The sequence below is a fragment of the Lycium barbarum genome, chromosome 4 (genome assembly GCF_019175385.1).
Source record: "Lycium barbarum isolate Lr01 chromosome 4, ASM1917538v2, whole genome shotgun sequence".
Lineage (NCBI taxonomy): Eukaryota > Viridiplantae > Streptophyta > Magnoliopsida > Solanales > Solanaceae > Lycium > Lycium barbarum.
The window spans coordinates 127724957-127751834 of record NC_083340.1 but is presented as its reverse complement, the minus strand read 5'-3'; the positions used below and the strand labels follow the sequence as shown (position 1 = coordinate 127751834).

General features: G+C 36.2%; 1 protein-coding gene across 1 annotated transcript; it reads left to right on the top strand.

Moving 5' to 3' along the window:
• Window positions 1-6181: 6181 nt before the first annotated feature.
• LOC132636414 (pathogen-related protein) lies at window positions 6182-26654 on the top strand. The gene is made up of 5 exons (XM_060353273.1): window positions 6182-6594; window positions 7048-7180; window positions 8716-8901; window positions 9524-9636; window positions 26236-26654. Exons 1-5 carry the CDS (start codon window positions 6439-6441, stop codon window positions 26395-26397), a joined length of 750 nt encoding a protein of 249 aa, XP_060209256.1. The 5' UTR covers window positions 6182-6438; the 3' UTR covers window positions 26398-26654.
• The last annotated feature ends 224 nt before the right edge of the window (window positions 26655-26878 follow it).

Below are 26878 nucleotides of genomic sequence, written 5' to 3'. Positions count from 1 at the left end.
AAAAAAAATTGGGGGCCAAAAATTAAGAAAATGACCGTTTGGCAACGGCCATTTTTGCAAATGGACCGTTGCCAACGGTCCATTACCGAGGCCCAACGGCTCTTTCCTTTTTATTTTTATTTTTTTTTAATTTTAACCGGTTTAACCGGTCCGGTTCCGGTTAAAAAATTTTTGGAACCGGACCGGTAAACTAATATCCGGTTAACCGGAACCGGTTAACCGGTTATACCGGTTCCGATTCCGATTCCGATTTAACCGGTTAAAACCGGTTACAATGAACCGGTTGACACCTTTACTCCCGCCCAAACCATTCTTAATTAAGATTTATGATGGTTCAAGAATCAAGATACACTAGCTAGTAGATGTTTTTGGTATAAAGTCATTTTTTTTAAAAAATTATTTCTTTTTATATAATAAAACTAGCAACTTATATTTCGAAGAAAGTATTTTCCATCAAAGGGGAAATAACTTTCCTCACTTATTGACAGAAATTATTTTCATTATAAATGTCTTACTTTTTAAATTCATATTACTTGTTTCAACTAAATTTGAATAGTATTGTTATTAATTTTTAAAACTCCAAAAGCTCACCAGACACCCTCCGATCTTGCCATTATTTTTTCCTAAGCATTTCTATTTACCACTCTAACTTTGAGAATGCACATCTAGACACCTCAATTCGTCCTCACGTGTCTCGTAGACACCCGATGCTAACGTGGAACATAAATTCTGGAGGTGCCTAGATGATCATTTTGTTAGTTGGAGTGTTCAATTGATACAGTGATAACGAGTCGAGGTGTCTAGATGATCATTTTGTAAGTTAGAGTATTCAACTGACAGTAGAGAATAAGTTTAAGTGTCTATCTATGTATTATGCCTATAGTTTATCAGTTAACCCGAACGGACTCTAATTTAGATATTTTATGTTGGCTACTTAATTAACAGGAAGAGAGGGACTAACAGCAGAAGAGACTTTAAAACTAGGAAGTTACAATGCTTTATTGAAGAGTTCAATGCCAAATGAATTCAAATACTACAAAGCAGATGAAGAGACCTTTGAATCGTCTCACGATGCTTTTCGATCAGCTTTTCCAAGAGGGTTCGCCTGGGAAGTGATCAACGTGTATACAGGTAGGTGTTAAATAAGCGGGTTGGGCTGAATTTTCCCGATGACCGACCCAAAAATTACTTTGACTGAAATGAATAGGGTTAAAATGGGTAAAAAGCGGGTCATAACTAATTCTGCACGGTTTGTTCTTCAAATGGACTGGTCTTTAGTTTTTTCCCTTCAAATCGAACTGGGCATAAGTTTTTTAAGAGTGCGGACATAACATGTGGATATTATGATACGTAACTTATGTCCCTCTAGACATAAGTTCGATTTGAAGGACAAAAATTAAAAATCAGCCCGTTTGTAGGGCAAATATTAAAGACCAACACAAATAGGGACAAAAGTGCAAACGGCCCTCCCAAATTTTACTTTCTTTCTATGTTCTTTTATAATTTTTCGATATCTAGTAAAACTTTTATTTTCTTTATTATGGCTATATATAACATATTAGATAAAAAGAATATATTTTAAAAATATTTTGATAAGGTTTCTCATATGCCAATTTGAACTATATATCAGTTTAATTTTTAGATGGGTTGAATTCGACGGTCAAACGAACTGAGCTAATAATTGAACGAATATGATCTAATTTTACCATCCTATATACAGGGCCACCTGTTGTGACATACAAATTCAGGCATTGGGGTTTCTTTGAAGGACCGTTTAAAGGACATGCACCTACTGGTGAGATGGTTCAGTTCTGTGGTGTTGGCATAGTGAAGGTCTCTCTCTCCCCCTCTTATATGATCATTTTCATTTTATTTCTTCTGATAGTGATAGTGTTTGATTGGATGCGAAATATAAGAAGGAAAGGGAAAAAATAGCACGTCTTAAAATAAAGAAAACAACTTTTTATAAGAAGTTAAAATGCACCAATGGTATAAAAGTTTAGTGCTCTAACGTTAATAGGCATAAGCGAGGGCAGAGCTACCTATTAGGCGGGGTTTAATCAAGTCTCGTTCGTTAAAAAAATTATATTTTGCAAATAAAATAAAAATAATTGTTTAGGTTTATATTTAAGTTTTTTAACCCTTTTAACGTGTGAAAAAGCATCAAGTGTAGTAAAAAAGGGCTTTAAAATTATGTTAGGATGCAGGTTCAAGTCCCTATTGTGGCGTAATTATTTTTTTCCTTCAAATTTATCGAAATTCCAAGCTCTGCCAGAAGATAAGTTAATCTTTTGTCAGGAACGTATCAGTAGAAAAAAATAAAATATACTACATTTAAAACTCAAATATAGAAAATATTTTTTAACATGCAGGAAAGACAGGAGTGCCATGAAACATAAAACTAACAGTATCTAGTTGCATCGACTTTGTCAGCCATGATGTTTACGTACTCTACAGTAAATGATGGGATATGGACCTGTTAGATAATGACTATGCTTGGCTGTTCTATGAGAATTGCATTAACCTATTCCACTTGATAATAACTTAGACCATACATATTTGAGTGATATTAAATTATGACACCATTCATGGTTTAAATCGAACACGTATCGCATCTTGGATTGAATTAAATTTTCAATATCTTACTACTTATCTCTCATTCATTTCCAACTCCTGCCCTTAAGGCAAATGTTCTCTCTATTTCTTTTCTTTTGACTTTTTTTGTTTTCGAAAAAATATCTTATCGAGGATGAATGAATCATTATGTCCGTTTCATTTTATATTTTTAAGGCAACTTCAATTTCGTTCACTTTAGTTTAGCCCCTCAAGTTTTTGGTTCAGTAATAAAAACGTAGCACGTTATGAGTTTGAATCCTATCTAGGCCAAAGCCTAAAATATCTAGGTATTAAATCTTGACAGAGACGCAAGCAGAAGAAAAAGATATAAAAAATATGCAAAGGCTTACTTATTTTAACTTACACATTAATGGGTATATTTATATACATTAAAGTCTTAGACTAATAGACAAACAGTAAATAATAGTAGGAAATAAATATCTAGTCGGATAAGGAGATGAGTCCTAAGTCAAGCGAGAATTGTGATGCGCCGATACCGGGGATTTCTCCAATATCAGGAAAAAAATATGTTCACTTCTGTTATACAGAACTTGTTGGTTTAACTAGTTTTTCTATATTGGCAGGTTGATGAATCTCTTAGAGCAGAGGATGTAGAGATATAGAGCCCGTTTGGATTGGCTTATAAGTTGCTTATAAGCTATTTTTAACTTTTTTGAGTGTTTGGCTGGCTAGCTTAAAGTCATTTTATGCTTAAAATAAGCTCAAAAAAATAATTGAGCCCATTTGACTTAGCTTATCTAAAGCAGCTTATAAGCTGTAAGCCAAAAAAAATAAGTTAAACTATCCCATTTTCAGCTTATAAGCCAAAAAAAATAAGTTAAACTATCCCAACTTATTTTTTTTTAGCTTATAAACTGTTTGTACCTTATAGGCATAAGCCCGTCCAAGTAAAACTAAATGATCCTATCCGTTCACTTAGAGATAACAGGGTGAGTTGAGAAATATTTACTTGCATCCGGTGTTTATATCAAACCAATAATCATTTGTGGTTGCACAAGATTGTGATCCTGTCTCACCCAACGTCACGAGATTTGGTTTAAACACTTGTACGTATTCAAAACTAGTGTTTTAGACCCCTCTAACCTTGAGTGTTCCTCAATCACTATCAATGTCAGATAAAAATATAACACATCATCATATGCATATCGCGAAAATGATTTTCTTTAAAAATTCTAAATCCACCGCCCATTTTCTCTTTTCTAGTCTTCCTCCTCCCTCTAAACCGTTCCCACCAACCTTTAGCAACTTCTTGAAACCCAACTTTTAGATCTCTGAATCTGATTCACCATTGATTCACAGGCATCAATTTTGGGTCATAAAAAAGATTAGTTGATGGATTTGAAATTAATGAGAATATTGGGAAATTTTGGCACTGCTAGTCTTGGTGATGGGAAGGACTAAAACTGATTTCTTCCAGATTTGCATGACCACAAGATAACCCTGTGTTATTATGTTCATGACAAAATTATCAAGTTATTTTCCACTTTGGTCATTGCAATTTAGAACGTAGAATGAAACTTTACCGTCTCAAGATTCAGTTGTTGTAGTGTCCACTTCCACTCCAATGGAGAAGTTAGAAACACAAGTTTCATTATTTTGAAGCAAACCCTTTTCACTCGCACCCAACGCACTTAGTCCAGCTCAATTAAATCAATGGCACATAAGCTTGATCAACGACGGGTTCAAAAAACCATCTTTCAACATGTATATGTGCCTAAATGAAACCTCGTGAAGTTGAGGGGTCGAGAACACAACCTCATGCAATTACATGTGTCTATTTAGCTATTTTACCAAGAATGGAAGATCAAAAAAAAAAAATGCATCATATTGTGTATAAAAAAATCGTGATACCTGGTACAGTCTTTATACAGGTTTCAACTGCTAGAACTAGCTGCAGATACAAACTTCTACTGCTCCTACTCGTCTATGATACAACAATATAAAAGTATATCTTGTAGATTTTTTTCCTAACCTTTTGATCATCATAAAAAATCATAAATTAATAACATTACCAGAAAATTCTCTTCCTTGGGTTCCACATTAGATAAATAGACCACCAGAACGAGATCCAACTATCGGGTCAATTCCATGGCGGCTTTCATCAGCAAGAGCTAAAGTTAACATTTCTGTGCAGAACTGATCATCTGGTTTGAACCACAAAGCCTGTTTGGAAAATGGAACAGCAGACTGAATATTGATTTGTGCAAAGCTCTATGTAAAACTATCAGACCAAATATCAACATTTTCCATGTCAGGATTTTCCTTCATGTTTAACTAAAATGGATCTTTTGGCTTAAAACCATATCTTATGTTTAAGAGAAAATGACAAAAATGGTCCCTTGTGTTTGAATGTAGGTTCAAAACAAATCCCTTAAGTATGCACTTAACAATTTTGATCCTTTAAGTTTTTCGAAAGTTAACACTTTTAGTCTCCTACCAAACTCTGTATGTAAGATTTGACGGGAACAATGGAAAAAAAAAGGCTTAACTATAAACACCAACAAAGTTTCATCAAATCCTAAAATATGCAGCACACATAAAGCTACACTAGAAAGTAAAAAGATATATAAAAAAAAATAGAAATTACACCTCAAAAAATTGCACCAGACTCTAAAAATAAATTTTAAAAAGCAAAAACTACAAAAGTTGTACATCTAAATGTGAGTTCCTGCTAATTTCCCTTTTTTCATACTTCCCGTCAAATCTATGAATTATACATATTTTATTTATGTATGGGATTGTAAAATGATAACCAAATAACGTACTTGATGTGTTACTGAACTTTATACAAAGCAATCAAAAAGCTACCAAACATGATATTGGCTATATTAATTTGGATTCATGAATGATTCCCTTCCAAACTAGTAACCAAACGACCCCTTAATTAGTATTATGGAATTCTTTTAGATGGTTTTCAGAAAAGTTTTTATTCTTTTTGAGGTTTTAATAGATGCCTTAAAGATTTTTTGAGAACTCTGACAAAAAACAATTTTTTCCTTAAAGTTACTTCTCTAAAAAATTTCGAAAACTTGACTAAGCTAATATTATTACTTATCTAATTCCTTCTGAGCTGAAACGGACTTGCTTCAGTATAAACTTGGCCTACAAATTTTCATTATTACATGACCTTATATAACAAAACACCATGTCATTATCATTTCTTATGTTATACAATTCGTCTAGTATTGTAGTACCTTCTTTTTAATTAAAAAAAATATCTTTTGTTACCATTCAATTCTCCACTAATTAGAGTTCCTTTAAATCTTTACTATATAGAACATAAAATAGTTTCTCATTCATCAATTATTTGTCAAACTGCGTGTCAGCTTGATAATTATTGACATTATAATTTCGTAATGGACCAAATAAAAATTATTATATTTCCCCTATCTATTTTATACAAAAAATCAAATTAATTAGTTTCTAAATACCTCAATGCAATATAATTAGTTAAGATATACTCCTCCGTCCCATTTTAAGTGTTGCTTTAGCCCTTTTTACACTATTATAAAGAATAATAAACACAAGGTATAGTTTACAGTTATCCATATTTAATAAAAGTAGATTAATTTCTTCTTCTTATATACTATGCGATTACGAGTATAGTTGGAAACAATTGTTCATATGACAATTAGTTTAGGACGATATTTTTGAGCTAAAATGATTGTTAATTTGAGACGGAGAAAGTATGATCAAATTTCATCTATAAAAAAGGCATAGCCACACAAAGTGGAATTCACCAAATCAATAAGCTGAGAGAGAAAGAGAGAAGTGTGAACAAACTTTTTAAGTAGTTGAAACATGGCAAGTGAGAAGGAAACGATTCAAATGGCAAGTGACAAGTACAGGCAATTCCTGCATGAAGATCATGCTGCTGCAGGAACCATCGAGTGGAGACATGGTGGCCCTCCCATTTATGACGCTGTAAATGATCTCTTTGAACAAGGAAGAACCAAGGTTTGTGTAATACCCACATCATCTTTATTCTTGATCATACAATTCTTTCTGTTTATATCTGTTGTAATTAACCATAGAAATACTAGTTTAGGAAACTTACGAGTTTCTCTTTGGCGGAAGCGGATTTGCAGTTACCCCAACTCGTGTCACCCGGTCTTTGGTAATCATCACGGATCGGATAAATTCTCTTTGTCCACGGTTAGGCATCTTCTAGAAAATACAGAGCGTTTTTCCGTTGTAAACCCTAGCCGTGTCATATATGACGGAAAATATTGTATTTTCCGACAAACATATGGTAAATTTACGTTATATGTAGGGATTTGGAGGAGGACAAACTAATGACTCAACGGCTAATTAACCCTTATGGGTGAACCCGACACAATAACTATTTCCAGCAATTTCAATAACCATTTATTAATTGAATTATAATATGTTGATTTCATGGTTTTGAAGGTTTGGCCAGAAGGGTCTCTGGAGGAAACAGTACAAAATGCTATAAAGTCATGGGAAATGGAGCTTTCTCACAAGACTCGTGCAAAGGACTTTAGGACTATTAATCCTGAAAAATTCAAGCTCTTTGTTAATGGTAAGGCTTACAATAATCAAGCCCACTGGAATATTACTCCCTCAATTTCATTTTATTTGGTTCATGTAGTGTTTATTAGGAGTATATTTTGCTAAACTAATCTTGTTAAACTTTGGAGAAAATCTAAATCTGACTACTAGTATCTTATGTAGTTATTTAATGATAAGGGTAGTATTGAAAAAATAATTATCTTGATTTGCTAAAATTGATAAGTAAAAAGAAAAAATTATTTTTAGTATAAGGGCCAAATAAAATGAAACTGAGGAATATCACTCTATTTGTCATAATCTGTGGCATTTTTCGCTTGTCGAGATTCAAATTATATAAACTTTGACCAACATTTTAGAATATTTTTTGTCATTGTATGATATGAGAAAAATTGCAATGTATAATATTTTTTTTATATTTTTTAACTTTTAATTCTAAAATATTTAGTTGATCTAATTCAATTTAATTTCAAAGATTGTCAAATTGATTCCGGACGGATGAAGTACCATTTAGATCTCAGTCTATTAAGCATATTTACTTTATATATATATATATAAATTATTCAAATCTTTTACATAATTTTAAAATCTTTAAAACGCTAAGGAAGTGACGAATACTCTCCAAGATAGTGATGCTCTTGCATATGTCTATATTTATTTGTTAGAAGATAGGGACTTAAAACTTACAAAATTCTAGATTTGATGATATCATATTGCATTCAAGAGCTGCATATCTTTGCCCTAAATCCCTCTATTGTCGACTTGTGGCATTGATGCCCTTCCACGTGTCACCAAACTGGCGATTAGTCTAGAAAACAATTCACTTGAATTAGATGGAAGAGGTGTGAAATTTTATTTTATAATAAGTAAAATCCCATCTTTTTGTTAACATAAACATAAATTAATAAGTTTCTTTTCCTTTTTAATAAAACTTCCCACGCAAAACATTCTTGATTAAGATTTAAGATGGTTCAAGAACCACGATATACTAGCTAGAATATGTTTTTGGTATAAAGTCATTTTTAAAAAACTATTTCTTTTTATATAATAAAACTAGTAACTTATATTTCGAATAAAGCATTTTCCATCAAAGGAGAAATAACTTTCCTCACTTATTGACAGAAGTTATTTTCATTATAAATGTCTTGCTTTTAATTTCGTATTACTTGTTTCAACTAAATTTGAACAGTATTGTTATCAATTTTTAATACTCCAAAATTTCAGTAGACACCCTCCAATCTACTGCCATTATTTTTTCCTAAGCATTTCTATTTATCCCGTCCAATTTTGAAAATGCATATCTCCACACCTCAATTTGTCCTCACGTGTATCGTGGACACCCGACGCTGACGTGGAACATAAATTCTGAAGGTGTCTAGATGATCATTTTGTAAGTTGGAGTGTTCAACTGATACAGTGGAAACGAGTTGAAATGTTTAGATGATCATTTTGTAAGTTAGAGTGTTCACCTAACAATCAACTATTTATAATCAGTTAACCCGAACGGACTCTAATTTAGTTATTTTATGTTGACTACTTAATTAACAGGAAGAGAGGGACTATCAGCCGAAGAGACTTTAAAACTAGGAAGTTATAATGCTTTATTGAAGAGTTCAGTGCCAAATGAATTCAAATACTACAAAGCAGCTGAAGAGACTTTTGAATCATCTCATGATGCTTTTCGATCAGCTTTTCCAAGAGGATTCGCCTGGGAAGTGATCAACGTGTATACAGGTAGGGTGAAATGCGTTAAGGGAAAATAACACTTCTATCTGGAGAAAATATTTATCCGAAATGGCCCGTATTTCTAATATTACTCAAAATGGCCCTTATATACATTATTATGCACTTTTATATAAGGTTTATACATTGTCTATAATAAGTGTATAATGTTGTATATCGTGTGCATAAACAAAGTTGCAAAAAAAAAAAAAATGTTGGCTATGCGGATATAAATTAAAAATATAGCTATGTGGATGTAATATTTTATGTTGGATTGTATATTATTGAAATTTTCCTATGAGTTAGTTTGGCTGAAATAACTTGGGCTAAAATGAACCAAAAAGTGGGTCATAATCGAATACGTTCAACTCTTACTAGGTTTTACTTTCAATCTTTGTTCTTTTATAAATTTTTAAGTATCTAGTAAATAAAAAGTTCTTTATTATGACTACGTTATATCAATTATAAGTATTTTAGAAATATTTTGATAAGGTTTCTCATATGGAAATTTGGATTATATATCAGTTTAATTTTTAGATGGATTAAATTGGACGGGTCAAATGAACTTAGCTAATAATTGAACGAATTGGACTAATTATGTTTTCATGGACTAATTTTACCACCCTATAAACAGGGCCACCTGTTGTGACATACAAATTCAGGCACTGGGGTTTCTTTGAAGGACCTTTTAAAGGACATGCACCTACTGGTGAGAAGGTCCAATTCTATGGCGTTGGAATAATGAAGGTCTCTCCCTCTCTTTCCCTATTATATATCATTTTCGTTTTATTTAATTCGGCAGTATTTCATTAGTGGCGGGCCCAGGATTCAATGGTCCTGGGTGTCACGACCCGACTAGGGGCCGCGACGGGTACCCGGGGCTAACCACCGAGCATCACTCGTTCTGTTACTCATTATACTCAATAGGCCTTCTTTTACCCAATTCATACTCAAATCATGAGAAAATCATTTTTCTTTCATTTGAGAACATAAATACTTTTATATACATAAGCCTCTCGGCTATCAAAATGATGATATACACATATTTACATATACAGTAGTGACCTTGTGAGACCATATAACCCACACTGCGTATCTACGAGCCTCTACTAGAGTACTAGACATATGGACAGGACAGGACCCCGTCGTGCCCAAAACATACATATACATATATACCAAAAGAATAATCAATGGCACCTCCGGAAAATGGAGTGCTCTTCAAATCAGCTAATAGCTCCTACGAGTCTGGATCGCCTCCCTGTCTACCTGTGGGCATGAACACAGCGTCCAAAGAAAACGGACGTCAGTACGAACATTGTACTGAGTATGTAAGGCATAAACAATAATGAAACATCAATGAAATGAGGAGGCATCAAAGGAGGAGCAATTTGTAACTGACTGTGAATCATAAAAGAAATAATGCATGCTGGCTTACTTTCATAATCATCATCATCTCATGTATGCATAAATATATATATAAGCTGCCCGACCATATAGGTACGGTGTGATAATCAATAACATTAGCCTGCGTCCAGGCCTCCCGCATCCGGGGTACCATCTCATGCCGCCCACTAGTGGTGTCTGCCAATGCCATCTGACCATGGTGTATACGCTGCCCGCCTTAGCGGTGACTGCCCGGCCATATAGGCGCGGTGTTATATCATTATCATAGTATGCTCATCATAATACATACATAAAGACTCAAAGACAACTATACTTTACCGGGGTGACGTAAGGTCGTAATCCCCCGATTTCATTATGGAGCATTCATTGACATTCTGTCTCACCTTGAAGGAATTAGCATATAAGGTGAGTGTATACAATAACGACATCAGTGGGTTATAGATAGCATCATTAGCTTTATAGGATCATCATATCATGGATTTTAGAATCTATAGACTTAAGCTTATCATCATCATTATCGTACTCATAATGTATCTCATATAGCTATTTATGAACAAGGACTCTTAGTTTTCTTGAAGATAGGAATTTCATGAAGGAGGAAATTCATTCCATAAGATTCATGCCTTAAAAATAAAGGACTGGCCTCACATACCTTTGTCGTTTAACTAATCTATTGCTTGCTTGTTCTCCTTTAATGCACACATTCTACCTTCAAGAGAATTCGTATCGACATTAGCTCACAATTATAAGAACGGGCTTACTAAAGCTAGAGAAAATTGGGTAGCATTTTCTTTGTTTATACGACTTCCTCCATATTCCATATCAACTCCCAAACATTTATAACAACCTTCACAATACAATAGACAACAATCATCATTCATTTACATTATCCGAAATTCACCATTTCCCTTCAATTTCTCCATAATTGTGGTTATAATTCACTATTATGTTCTTTCTCATATAATAATCATCTCATGTTCTAAATGTCATTCATAACATATTTATAATCTCAACATATCCATTTTCATGATTCATTCCAACTACTACTCAACAATGATACTATTCACACATTTATGACCCATTTTCTATACTCTTCTACAATCCAAGTGTTTCAACTTATCAATACTTCAAACATCATGAAAATACCATAAAACTTACCTTATATAGTGTAGAAACAAGCCTTGCATGGAAATACTCTTCTAGCACTAAAACCCTATTTCACTTCTCTTGGGATTTCTTGGCTTGGATGGCTTTAATGGGTTTCACACTCTTGATTCTTGTTGGTTTGATGAAGTTGATCATCAATTTCCTTTGGATTCTTGTGGATGAAGAGTGGGGAGAATCTTCTAGAGGTTTCTTGACTTGTGGAGTGAAAATGAAATGAGAGAGAGGTCCCTTATATTAATTCAAAATCTGTCCCGACCAGAACATACGGACCAACATACGGTCCGTATATTTTTCACTGACCGTACGTCTGGACCGTATGTTTGGTCCAGTGAAGTGTGCCATTCTGGGCTGAACCTACGGCTGGACATACGGTCTGTGTATTTTATACGGCCAGTATGTCTGGCCGTATAATGTCCAGCTATCCAGGACTTGTTCTCGTCGACTCGTTTGATCTCCAATCCTTATGGAACCTTCTTAACACTTGTTTGACACTTCAATATCAATCTAAGGGACGTTATCACTCTTCTCCAAGACACCATTACGCCCTCGCTAACTCGTCGCTCATAATTCTTACCCGACACGCGACATATCCTCTACTTTCTTTGACAAACTTCTTCCTTTACATCAATTGTCTTTGAATCTGGATTAGGATCATCAAATGCTATTTCTTACTTAGCCAAGTCATCGTATACCTCGTGCTTTTTGCTAGCCTATTCACTATACGCTAACGAGGAAATTTCCAAGGTGTAATATTCTCCCCCCTTTTGAAACATTCGTTCTCGAATGTTAAACACTCGGGAATTTTACAAAACTTTTACCAGAGTTTCCCCTGTAATATGGCACTACCATCCTGTCACAACAACCCATAATATTTTTTCCTCACAGGGCCACAACACAATAGCAGTATAAATTGGCCACACACGACCAAAAGCATGAAAAGGAAAATATACATACCTCATAGTGTCAGTGTCTCATCTTGATTCTCTCCCGGGGGTTGGAATAAATGCGGATATGTGTATTTCATTTTCTCTTCCGCCTCCCAAGTCATCTCTTCGCGGTTGTTGTTTCACCACAAGACTTTGACTGAAGCTACTTCCTTATTTCAAAGCCTTCGTACTTGCCGGTCTAAGATGGCAATGGGTGCTTCTTCATATGCTAGCTTTTCTGTCACTTGCACATCATCTATCGGAACAATTCTCATAGGATCTCCAACACACTTGCGGAGCATCAAGACATGAAAAACTGGATGGATTGATTCAAACTCTGGAGGCAAGTCCAACTTGTAGGCTACATGACCCACCTTGCGGATAATTCTATAGGGTCCAATGTATCGAGGAATTAACTTCCCTTTCTTGCCCAATCTCATCACCCCTTTCATTGGTGACACCTTCAAAAATACCCAATCATCAACCTGGAATTCCAAGTCTCGCCGGCGATTGTCCGCATAAGACTTTTGGCGACTTTGGGCTATCAACAATCGATCTCGGATCACCTTGACTTTTTCTACTGCTTGTTGAATCAACTCAAGGCCTATTAATTGTACTTCTCCAATTTCAAACCATCCAATTGGAGATCTGCACTTCCTTCCATATAAAGCTTCATACGGAGCCATTTGAATACTGAAATGATAACTATTATTGTATGCGAACTCAATCAGAGGTAAGTGATCATCCCAGCTACCACCAAAATCTAATACGCATGCCCGTACCATATCTTCCAAAGTCTGAATAGTACGTTCGGCTTGCCCATCAGTCTGCGGATGGAATGCCGTGCTAAGCTTCACTTGGGTACCTAGACCTTCTTGAAAATACTTCCAGAACTTGGCTGTAAATTATGCTCCTCTGTCTGTGATAATGGATAGTGGAATACCATGGAGTCGCACAATTTCTTTAAGATACAACCTTGTATAATCTTCTGCTGAGTATGTGGTTCTGACTGGAAGAAAATGAGTTGCTTTTGTTAATCTGTCCACGATCACCCATATGGAATCATACTTGCCTCGAGAACAAGGTAATCCCACAATAAAATCCATGTTGATCACTTCCCATTTCCAAGTAGGGATTTCCATTGCTTGCAATAATCCTCCTGGCTTTTGATGTTCGATCTTTACTTGTTGGCAATTTGGACATTGGGCTACAAATTCTGTTGTGTCTCTCTTCATGCCATCCCACCAATATATCAATTTGAGATCGTGATACATCTTGGTTGCACCTGGGTGAATAGAATACCGAGAATGATGGGCTTCTTCTAGAATTCGTCGGCGTAATTCTGCCACATTCGGCACACATAGCCTGCCTCGGTATCTAAGAATTCCATCCATAGAAACGTCAAATTGGGACTTCTATTTTGCATGACATGTATCTTTATAATGGTTCAATTGAGGATATTCATACTGTCGCTCTTTTACTTCCATGTTCAAGGACGAAACTGTGGGATTATTAACACTAACTCCTGCCCCACCTGAATCAATTAGGCGTACTCTAAGATTAGCTAGTTGGTGGAGTTCCTGAATCATTTCTTTCCTTTCCGGAGGAATTTCGTATAGACTACCCATTGATCGGTGGCTAAGCGCATCGGCTACTACATTTGCTTTTCCGGGGTGGTACAAAATATTCACGTCGTAATCTTTAAATAATTCTAACCACCGTATTGAAGACTCTTGTGATCTGTATAGATATCAACGTGCACACCATACAAGTAGTGTCTCCACATTTTTAACGCATGAATAACTGCAGCCAATTCAAGATCATGAGTTGGGTAGTTCTTTTCATATTTCCGTAACTGTCTCGAAGCATAAGCAATAACTCTACCGTGCTGCATCAATAAACATCCTAACCCAATACCAGAAGCATCACAGTACACAACATAACCATTTGGCCCTTCTGGAATTGTTAAAACTGGAGATGAGGTCAACCTGTTCTTCAACTCTTGGAAGCTACGCTCACAAGCATCATTCCACTGAAATTTAGCTGACTTTTGGGTTAGCTTCGTCAATGGGGCCGAAATGGAGGAAAATCCCTCTACAAATCTTCTGTAATAACCTGCTAAACCCAGAAAACTGCGGACCTCTGTAAGCGTCGTAGGCCTTGGCCAAGTCTTCACAGCTTCAATTTTCTGAGTGTCAACTCGAATACCATCATCTGTAATAACATGACCCAAGAATGTCACCGAATTCAGCTAAAACTCACACTTTGAAAATTTTGCATATAATTCTCGGGCTCGAAGAATTCCCAGAACGATACGTAAATGATCCGCATGTTCTGATTTTGTGCGAGAATACACCAGAATGTCGTCAATGAATACTATCAAAAATAAATCCAAGAGTGGCCTGAATACATTATTCATCAAATTCATAAACACGGCCGGAGCATTGGTCAACCCAAACGACATCACCCGAAACTCATAATGGCCATACCTCGTTCTGAAAGCTGTTTTGGGAATATCTTCTTCTCTAACTCTCACTTGATGATAACCCGACCTCAAGTCTATTTTAGAAAACCATTTAGCACCCTGTAGTTTGTCAAACAAATCATTAATCCTTGGGAGAGGATATTTGTTCTTTATTGTCACCTTGTTCAGGTTCCTATAATCGATGCACATTCGTAGGGAACCGTCTTTCTTTCTCACGAACAAGACTGGTGCTCCCCATGGCGATGAACTGGGTCTAATAAACCCTTTTTCAAGCAAATCTTTCAACTGTGCCTTTAGCTCTTTCAATTCTGTCGGAGCCATTCGGTAAGGAGGAATAGAAATAGGCTCGGTGTCCAGCAATACATCAATAGCGAAATCAATTTCTCTTTCCAGAGGAAGACCTGGAAGTTCATCTGGAAATACATCCGAAAATTCATTTACTACCGGAACGGATTGGAAAGTTGGCGACGTTGCTTCGGTGTCATGTACTCGGACTAGCTGATAAATATAGCCTTTAGCTATCATCTTCCTTGCCTTAAGGTAGGAAATAAACCTACCTTTTGGAGACGTTGTATTACCCTTCCATTCAAGTACGAGCTCTCCCAGAAATTGAAATCGAACTATTTTCATCTGACAATCAACATTATCATAACATGAAGCCAACCAATCCATACCCATAATCACATCGAAATCGAACATTTCTAGCTCAATTAAGTCAGTTTTGGTCTGGCGATTGCATATCACAAGTACACAATTTTTATACACTTGTCTAGCTATCACGGGATCACCAACTGGAGTAGATACCTCAAAAGGTTTAATTGGCTCAGGTTTCACCCCAATACGATCAGCAACATACAGAGTAATATAAGAGAGAGTAGAACCTGGATCTATCAATGCATATACATCATGGGAAAATATGGACAATGTACCTGTAACTACATCCGGGGAGGACTCAAGATCCTGTCGTCCAGCTAAAGCATACACACGGGGCTGAGTGGCACCTGAAGTAGATGCTCCCCCTCTGCCTCTACCTCAGCCTACTGACATCTGAGGCGTCTGACCTGCCGAGCGCACTGAAGATGAACCTGCTGCTGATCCTGTGGGCTGAACCCCAACTCTACCACTGATCGACGGGCAATCTCACATCATATGCCCAACCTGACCACAGGCATAGCAAACATCTGTGCCCTGGCGACACTGTCCGGAATGCAATCTACCGCACTGGCTGCATCGCGGTACCGGGGGTCTCCTCTGACTATAATCTCCCCTGAACTGAGAATCTGAAGCTCTCGAACTCTGACCCTATCCTGAAGGAAATGAGCGATCAAATATCCTACCCGTAAATCTAGGAGGTGCACTAGTCACCGACTGGCCTGAATGTCTGGAATAAGTCTGCCTCGATCCCCCTCTATAATCGCTACCTGCCCCCATAGATCTGGCTCTCTTGCTTTGCCTTCTATTAATGTCGTGATCACCATTTTGTGGTTGTTGTCGTCCCTCTAAGTTCTGGGCATGGGCTTGTATTCGGGAAATATCCATCCCGTCTTGCAATGAAGCCGTCAAATAATCTTTAAATAAATGTGGCCCTAAGCCACTCACAAAGCGATGCACTCTATCTCCCATGTCGGCCACCATAGTTGGAGCATACCTAGCCAATTAATTAAACTGAAGACTATACTCTCGGGCACTCATGTTCCCTTGCCTTAGATTGAAGAACCTATCCGCTCTAGCTCGGCGGACCTCGGGTGGCAAATAGTGGCGAATGAAAGCATCTACGAATTCTTGCCAAACGGGAGGAGGCGCATTCTCTCTTCTCGATGCTATCCAATTATTATACCATAATACCGCCACATCTCGGAGTCTATATGATGCCAACTCTACAGATTCAGTTTCGGAGGCATGAACAATCCTTAATGTTTTCAGCATCTCATCAATAAAGCCTTGCGGGTCTTCATCCGGCTTTGACCCGAAAAACTCCGGAGGATTCAAACTCATAAAATCACGGGCTCTCGTACTGGCTAACCGACCACTTGGGCCCGCGTTCTGCCTCTGTGCCTGGGCGGCAACTAGCTGCGTCAATAGATTAATGGCCTCGGTCACTTGTTGACCCGAAGTAGTCAGAGTAGGAACTAGAGGTATAGGAGCTGGAGCTGAAGCCCCTTCTTGTTCTTCCGTAATAGGCGGGGTGGAAGAAGCATTAGATGGAGCCTCGTTATGTGATTCACCCTCATCTACATTCATTGGCGGCTTTCTTTCTGCCCGTCTTTTCATCGTAGTCTTGCCCTTCTGGGCGGCTTTAGCTTTTCCCTTTGGCGGCATTTCTGAAATCACAACATACTATTAGGGAGGATAAAATCTTATACACGGCTCTATCATACGATCTCATAAGAAGAAAGATGGTCATTTTTCCTAAATGCCCTGTAGCATCTTGTTTATTAGTGTGGCGCACAACACACCATAAACAAGACTCTACTAGACACGACTCATAGACACTTCCTAGGACTGAACTGCTCTGATGCCACTCTTGTCACGACCCGACTAGGGGCCGCGACGGGTACCCGAGGCTAACCACCGAGCACCACTCGTTCTGTTACTCATTATACTCAATAGGACTTCTTTTACCCAATTCATACTCAAATCATGAGAAAATCATTTTTCTTTCATTTGAGAACATAAATACTTTTATATACATAAGCCTCTCGGCTATCAAAATGATGATATACACATATTTACATATACAGTAGTGACCTTGTGAGACCATATAACCCATACTGCGTATCTACGAGCCTCTACTAGATTACTAGACATATGGACGGGACAGGACCCCGTCGTGCCCAAAACATATATATACATATATACCAAAAGAATAATCAATGGCACCTCCGAAAAATGGAGTGCTCTTCAAATCAACTAATAGCTCCTACGAGTTTGGATCGCCTCCCTGTCTACCTGTGGGCATGAACACAGCGTCCAAAGAAAACGGACGTCAATACGAATATTGTACTAAGTATGTAAAACATAAACAATAATGAAACATTAATGAAATGAGGAGGCATCAAAGGAGGAGCAATCTGTAACTAACTGTGAATCATAAAAGAAATAATGCATGCTGGCTTACTTTCATAATCATCATCATCTCATGTATGTGTAAATATATATATAAGCTGCCCGACCATATAGGTGCGGTGTGATAATCAATAACATTAGCCTACGTCCAGGCCTCCCGCGTCCGGGGTACCATCTCATGCCGCCCACTAGTGGTGTCTGCCCATGCCATCTGGCCATGGTCTATACGCTGCCCGCCTTAGCGGTGACTGCCCGGCCATATAGGCGCGGTGTTATATCATCATCATAATATGCTCATCATAGTATGCTCATCATATTATGCTCCTCATAGTATGCTCATCATAATACATGCATAAAGACTCAAAGACAACTATACTTTACCGGGGTGACGTAAGGTCGTGATCCCCCGATTTCATTATGGAGCATTCATTGACATTTCTGCCTCACCTTGAAGGAATTAGCATATAAGGTGAGTGTATACAATAACGACATCAATGGGTTATAGATAGCATCATTAGCTTTATAGGATAATCATATCATGGATTTTAGAATCTTTAGAATTAAGCTTATCATCATCGTTATCGTACTCATAATGTATCTCATATAGCTATTTATGAACAAGGACTCTTAGTTTTATTGAAGATAGGAATTTCATGAAGAAGGAGGAAATTCATGCCATAAGATTCATGCCTTAAAAAGGAAGGACTAGCCTCACATACCTTTGTCGTTTAACTAATCTATTGCTTGCTTGTTCTCCTTTAATGCACACGTTCTACCTTCAAGAGAATGCGTATCGACATTAGCTCACAATTATAAGAACGGGCTTACTAAAGCTAGAGAAAATTGGGCAGCATTTCCTTTGTTTATACGACTTACTCCATATTCCATATCAACTCCCAAACATTTATAACAGCCTTCACAATACAATAGACAACAATCATCATTCATTTACATTATTCGCAATTCACCATTTCCCTTCAATATCTCCATAATTGTGGTTATAATTCACTATTACGTTCTTTCACATATAATACTCATCCCTTGTTCTAAATGTCATTCATAACATATTTATAATCTCAACATATCCATTTTCATGATTCATTCCAACTACTAGTCAACAATGATACTATTCACACATTTATGACCCATTTTCTATACTCTTCTACAATCCAAGTGTTCCAACTTATCAATACTTCAAACATCATGAAAATACCATAAAACTTACCTTAGACAGTGTAGAAACAAGCCTTGAGTGGAAATACTCTTCTAGCACTAAAATCCTATTTCACTTCTCTTGGGATTTCTTGGCTTGGATGACTTTAATGGGTTTCACACTCTTGATTCTTGTTGGTTTGATGAAGTTAATCATCAATTTCCTTTGGATTCTTGTGGATGAAGAGTGGGGAGAATATTCTAGAGGTTTCTTGACTTGTGGAGTGAATGAAATGAGAGAGAGGTCCCTTTTATTAATTCAAAATCTGTCCCGACCAGAACATACGGACCAACATACGGTCCGTATATTTTTCACTGACCGTACGTCTGGACCGTATGTTTGGTCCAGTGAAGTGTGCCATTCTGGGCTGAACCTACGGCTGAACATACGGTCCGTGTATTTTATACGGCCAGTATGTCTGGCCGTATAATGTCCAGCTATCCGGGACTTGTTCTCGTCGACTCGTTTGATCTCCAATCCTTATGGAACCTTCTTAACACTTGTTTGACACTTCAATACTAATCTAAGGGACGTTATCACTCTTCTCCAAGACACCATTTGTCACACCCCGATCTTACTAGGGTGTGATGGGCACCCGGCCCCATATTCGGAGCCGAGCGAACCCGCTGACTCTTATTACATACTTAATCTCTTCAGATTCTTACATCAATAAGAAATGAAATACATGGTTAAGCCTCCAGAATCTCTTTTTTTTTTTTCGTTGTTCTCAAGTCAAACAATATCTGTGGTCATGTGGAGTCTGTAACATAAAATATAAAGACACATCGACTGGTGAAGCCGCTTACAATACCGACATACTACACCCACGACTCTGTCTGCAAAGTCTCTAACTTCGAATAAGACATCATAGCATAGTACTCTGACTCGGCAACACTCCAGAGCAAATGGAGCTTGCCAACTCCGCTGGAACATCTTCTATAATAGCTTCTACTCATCTGGGTGTACCTGCGCGGCATGAAACGCAGCGTCCACAAGAAGGGACGTCAGTACGAGCAATGTACTGAGTATGTAAGGCATGAATGATAACATGACAATATGGACAGAACATGAATAACAACATAATAAGGAAATATGGAGGATAAAGGAAAAGGTATGACTGTAACTGCTTGCCTCTTAAGGCGGAATCATGCATGCTCACTTTTACTTTCATGCATACATAAACTGTCTGAATCAAATAACATCATTAGCCCGCGTCTGGGGTAATCATCTCACGCCGCCCACTAGTGGTGCTGCCCGTGCCATATAGACACGGTGTTATTATCCATAAGCCTCCCGCCTTAGCGGTGCTGCCCGGCCGTATAGGCGCGGTGTAATCATCCATAAGCCGCCCGCCTTAGCGGTGCTGCCCGGCCGTATAGGCGCGGTGTAATCATCACAACTTAAGCATGCATAAGAGCCCAATCAAAAGCTATAACTCCATCGGAGTGACGTAAGGTCGGTAACCTCCGATTACATTATGGAATAATCATCATGACTTTGTCTCACCTTGAAGGAGCAATAATTATAAGATGAGACTAGCAACGAATAACAGCGTTAAGAGAACATAGAATAAGATCATAAATCTCATAAGGCGTCGCTTCATATACATATGCACATAGAACAAATTTTTAGGACTCGATGGGTACGTATATAAGTCGACACTTGAAGGCCCAGAAACAAGTTTCGGGTCAATCCGACTTAGTATAAGAAAGTTATGAGCGTTTGAAGTACAGAACCTTCTACAAGCATTTCAGAAACTATTTTTGGAAAATCAAAGCAACAATTATATCAAATACCTTTCGGATATCGTTATGGATCAAATCAAATATAGCTTTTGGAACCATATGTACATATCAAAACATATCAAAGATTCAATGGAATAATCGAACGTGCTATCATTTGAAAACCAAAACTTTAGTCATATCAATTATCTTTCGAAAGTCGTTCGGAAACATATCAAATAGATCTTCAGACTTCATAAGTATGCATCAAAACCATATGAGACAGCTTATGGAAATCAAGAACGTTAGCCATCCTAGTGGCTCTAAGAATAGGAATCTCTTTGAAGTCATACATATACATCATCTACTTGTTTCATAAGGATCATGCCAAAAGAAAGAAAGAAAGGGTAAGCCTTACATACCCGCTCCACGTCCTATTAGCTACGCTTAATTGTCCAAGCTCGTTATCGCTAGTCTACATTCAAGAAGATTGACACAATCATTAGACTCATTATCATATACTTGTCTTAATCCTTCAAATAAATTCACTTATGATCTGTCGAAATTTCGGCAGCATCTCCTCGGTAAATACACCATCCCCGAGAATCTAACTCGGCCCAAATCATCAATCAACAATCCGAGAATTCAACTCGGCCAAACTATCAACAACAATCGTGCCAACAACATCAACAATCAATTCAAGACTCATTCTAACATTAACAACCTTTGTCATACAATTCAACGATATTTCATTTATATTCAATTCAATTCACATAACATTCAAAACGACTCAATCAACATACTACTTCACCCGACACCTTCCAAATTCAACAAGAACAATAACAACCTATTTCCTTCTTTCAAATTCAATCACCACAACCCAACTTACAATCTTCCAAACAAATGTCTCACTTCCAAGTTCATGAATTATATTTACAACCTACACATTAGCAATATCATTCCTACAAATATAAGAAACCATACTAATGTCACACTAACTTCTTCCATAATCCAAAAACAATCACAACTTCATTTCTAACCATTAAATCCTCATTTCTCATCATAGAATCTACCACAACAACAATTAAAATTCTAAATAAAATCAATCCATCACATCCTACCATCATACAATCCCATTCGGCCACCACCCATATACATCTATTTCATGAATTTCATCTGTCTCTACATGCTACAACACTCACAAATCATTCATAACACATGGGAAAGAAGATTGAATACATACCTTCTTCACTTGACTCCTTCATTCGGCTAGGCTTATGAATTGCCCAAATGAATGCTTTGCTTGTTCCAATAACTACTCCATGTTAAAGAGAACGTTCCAATTGGTTGAAATACTAGAAGGAATTAATTTTTCCTTGATCACTCTCCATGGTTCATGTTCGGCCACCATGGCCGAACACCCCCTTCTCTTTTTTTTTTTTCTTTCTCTCCAACTTCCTAAATTAAAATTAATGAATGAAGTGGTCCTCTCTCATATATATATTTAGCTCCTTCCAATGCCAAGTGGACACATGCCCTCTTCTCCATTTTTCTTGAACTTTCTTAAAAATAAACAAGAAGACCACTTGGCTTGTTACATAAGCTTGGTCCATATATATTTTTATAATTAGCCCCCATTTAATACAATATGGCATGTGCCACACGGCCAACATGGCCCCTCCAAGAACTTTCTCGAATATTTTGTGAAATTCTCATTTTGCCCCTAGCCTTCCGCAATATTACCATGAGCCATTTTGTGAATTTTCCTTTTTACCCTTAACCTTTCTCAATATTTCCATACTAATAAACAACTTGTATATTAAAATAATTTTGGAACATAGTCTTGCCCTTAACCTACCACGACCACCTTGAAATATCCGAATGTATAAAATACGGGATATAACACCATTACGCCCTCGCTAACTTGTCACTCATAATTCTTACCCAACACGCGACATATCCTCTACTTTCTTTGACAAACTTCTTCCTTTACATCAATTGTCTTTGAATCTCGATTAGGATCATCAAATGTTATTTCTTACTTACCCAAGTCATCGTATACCTCGTGCTCTTCGCTAGCCTATTCACTATACGCTAACGGGGAAATTTCCAAGGTGTAACACTGGGTGCTCACCTTAAAATCAACAAAAACTATATTGCTTTGAGTAGGATTCAATTTCAGCTCCTCTATGGCTTAGCCTAAAGCATACAACCTTTTAACCAGAGCATCAACATCTTTTATTGCTTCATGGGTGCTATTTATTATTTTATACCAAAATCTCAATATTTTATATATGCCTACATAGAGTATCCGCCACGCTTAATGGGTGCTCGAGCACCAAATATTAACACATAGGTCCGCCCCTGGCCTGTATTTCATTAGATATGAAATTTAAGGAAGACTGAAGAATTTTTAGCACATGCCTAATGTATCCTTAGAACTTGAATTTAACTACATTACACAGCCAAACCATTCTATAATGACATTGTTTGTCTGAATATTTTTGGCCTAAAAGTTATTATAGAGGATGACAGTTATAGAGAGAACTGACTCTACACTGAATAGTGTAATTAAATTTTTCTATAGTATTAGATAATTTGCAGGTAATTGCTATAGTAACTAGAATTTGATCGTGAAAATAAGGAAAATAAATTTTTTATAACAAATTATAATAGTGTAAAATTTAGTATAATGTTAATAGGCAAAAGCAAGGGCGGAGCTACCCATTGAGGAGGGGATTCAATTAAATCCAATTCGTTGAAAATTATATTGTGCAGATAGAATTAAAATACAATTATTTTGTATATATTTGAGTTTTTGAACCGCCGGGACATACGAGAAGCATATATTATAGTGTAATAATAAAAGGAGTTAAAAAACTATGTTAGGATGCAGGTTCAAATCTCTTATCAAAGTACGGAAATAATGGTTTATAGTATCATTAGATATTGATTTATTCCTCCCCACCCTCCTACTCATCACACCATAGCCATCACCCACCACCCCTAACACCTATTCCCACCTCTATTCCTCCTCTGTTTCAAAGTGTTTGTCTTACTTTTTTTTTTATTCAATTTAAAAAAGAATGTTTTTTTCTTTTTTTTTGACAATTTTTTAGTTTCAACTTTTCAAATAGCATGTTTAAGATCACAAGGTTAAAGTACATTTTAGTACATTCAACACATCTTTAATTTAAGACCATAAAATTCAAAAAAAATCTCTACTTTTTTAAACTTTATGCCAAACTAAAATCAGACAAATATTTTGAAACACAGAAAATAATTACTTTTAGAATTATATTTTTTATTTATCAAATATTAAAAGATAAATAAGAAATTTACCTATTTTCCAAATTGGTGAAACACATTTGCCTACGTATGGAAGACACCCGTACTTAGTGGCATCAAGTTTGCCAGCAAGACCATGATGTTTGGCAGTACAGTAGATGATGGGATCTCTGACATAGAAAGGTATTATATGGACCCATAAGATACTGACTATGCTTGGGTGTTCTATGAAAGCTCAACATTAATCAACTCCACTTGACAGCTGACATGTACCAAACATATTTGAATGATCTCAAACTATGAAACCATTCATGGTCTAAATCGAACACGTATCCTATCTTGGATTCAATTTAAATTTCAATATCAAACTATTCATCTCTCATTCATTTCCAACTCCCCTCCCCAAGGCACACGTTCTCATGTTCTCTCTATATTCTTCTAGTTTGACATTTGTTTTTGAAAACGTATCGAAAATAAATGAACTATACAGTCCATTTCATTTTATAGTGTTTAAATTTAACTTGGGACAAAAGCTCATAATAGAATATCCTAATCCTGGAAAACGGGGCTTGGCCATCCTTCATTTGTCGTCGACGTTCCAGCTTGTTTAAAAATGAAAAGAATCTTAAATTTGCATATATCTTCTTGTTAAAATATAAGCATAATAAGTATATTCTCCCCGTTTTACATTGGGTTTTAATTTCCTTTTTAATCTGTTTCTTTTTTAAAAAAATGTCATTTTTTATATTTAGTAACTCTTTAATTTCATCATTCTAAATATGTTTAAGATCACAAAATTTAAAAAATATTTTAATGCATTACATATATCTTTAATTTTTGACCACAAGATTCAAAATTCGGATTTCTATCTTAAATTATATATCCAATTAGGACACATAAACTGAAAAGGATTGACTAGTAAGTAACAACAAATGCTTTGCCTAACTGGACTTTCTTCAGGTGATTTATAAGAATGGAATTTTTACTCGTTATAGCTACTTCTAATACATAATTAGTAGTAATAACTACCTTTTATTTTAATTACTAATAATAACTAAATACTTTTCTAATTTAACTATTATAGCTACACAGTAATGTTCAATTACCATTTATGTATTTTGTTCAAATTAATCTCATCAAATACATGGGTGATGCAAATTGTTACTCACACAAATACATGAGATTTAATATAAAATACATGGGGTTTGATTGGAAACTTCAAATACATTAGTTATGCTATCAAATACATGGGTAAATAAAAAATGAAATCAATATTGAAAACTTCAAATACATTACCACTAAATACGTGGGTGATGCAAATTGTTACTCATATAAATACATGATATTTAATATAAAATACATGGAGTTTGATTGGAAACTTCAAATACATTAGTTATGCTATCAAATACATGGGTAAATAAAAAACGAAATCAATATTGAAAACTTCAAACACATTGGCTCTTGAATGTTTTCAAATTTTGAATCTTTGATTTTTTACGTTTGAATGTTGAAGATAGGATGAAGGAATAGAAAACGATTACGGAAAAGAAATCTAAAATCTGATTTTGTGGAAGAGTATGGTAAAATATACCAATTAATAACTAATTAAATGATCCCACCGTTATGGCCTAAAATCAAGGGATACGTTTTCTTTTTTACTGTATTTCTATGAATTTACACGCATCAAATACTCAGAAAAAATACCTTAATTTGGGAAAACATAACTACAAATGGTAATATTTAAAAGGGTAGTTATAAATGATAGGAAACTATCATAAGGTAGTCATTTGAGTAATTTTACCAAGAAAGAATGATCTTGGAGGTGACTGGTTTTAAACTTCTGACCCCGATTGTCTCATGGGCAAAACTTCAAGTTCAACAAATTTTGCCTATGGGACAAGCTGAACTCAAAAGTTTAAGACCACCCATTCTCAAGGTCATTGGGTGTAATTTTGGGGATTTCGGGTCTCCAATATGAAGAAAAGAATTTGTTCACTTCTATTATATTAAAACTTTTTTTTAAGTCTATTATATAAAACTTTGTTGGTTTAATAAATTGTTTTTCTATATTGGCAGGTTGATGAAACTCTAAGAGCAGAGGACGTGGAGATATACTATGATCCAGCAGAACTTTTTGCTGGACTACTTAAGGGACCACCTATTTCTGAGTCTAACATTGAGCAACAAGGCCATGGTGATAATACCACCACTCAATACTGCCCGTACAGCCACAACTAATTATATCAAATTTCAACACATCTTTGCATGTTACTCAACATTTGGTACTCTCCTCATGGGTCCTGTTTTAATAAATTTTATGCAGCTCTTTATGTTTTTTCAGTCAAATCAGACTTTCTTTACATTTTTTTGAGACGATGACTGTCTTTCAATCTTCCTGTATACATTAAGATATAAACTAAGTTCTCGAACCATCAAGATTATGGACAATGAAAACAAGTAAAACTAAATGATCCTATCCGTTCACTTAGAGATAACATGGTGAATTGAGAAATACTTACTTGCATCCCGTATTTATATCAAACCAATAACTGTAGTTGCACAAGATTGTGATCCCGTCTCACCCAACATCACGAGATTTGGTTTAAACACTTGTACATATTCAAAACTAGTGTTTTAGACCCCCTCTAACCTCGAGTGTTCCTCAATCACTATCTATGTCAGATAAAAATATAACACATCATCATATGCATATCGCGAA

Coding starts and splice junctions, on each gene's coding strand:
- LOC132636414 (XM_060353273.1), top strand. CDS start 6,439: ATGGCAAGTGAGAAGGAAACGATTCAAATGGCAAGTGACAAGTACAGG. Junction 7,181..8,715: donor ATTCAAGCTCTTTGTTAATG/GTAAGGCTTACA, acceptor CTTAATTAACAG/GAAGAGAGGGACTATCAGCC. Junction 9,637..26,235: donor ATGGCGTTGGAATAATGAAG/GTCTCTCCCTCT, acceptor CTATATTGGCAG/GTTGATGAAACTCTAAGAGC.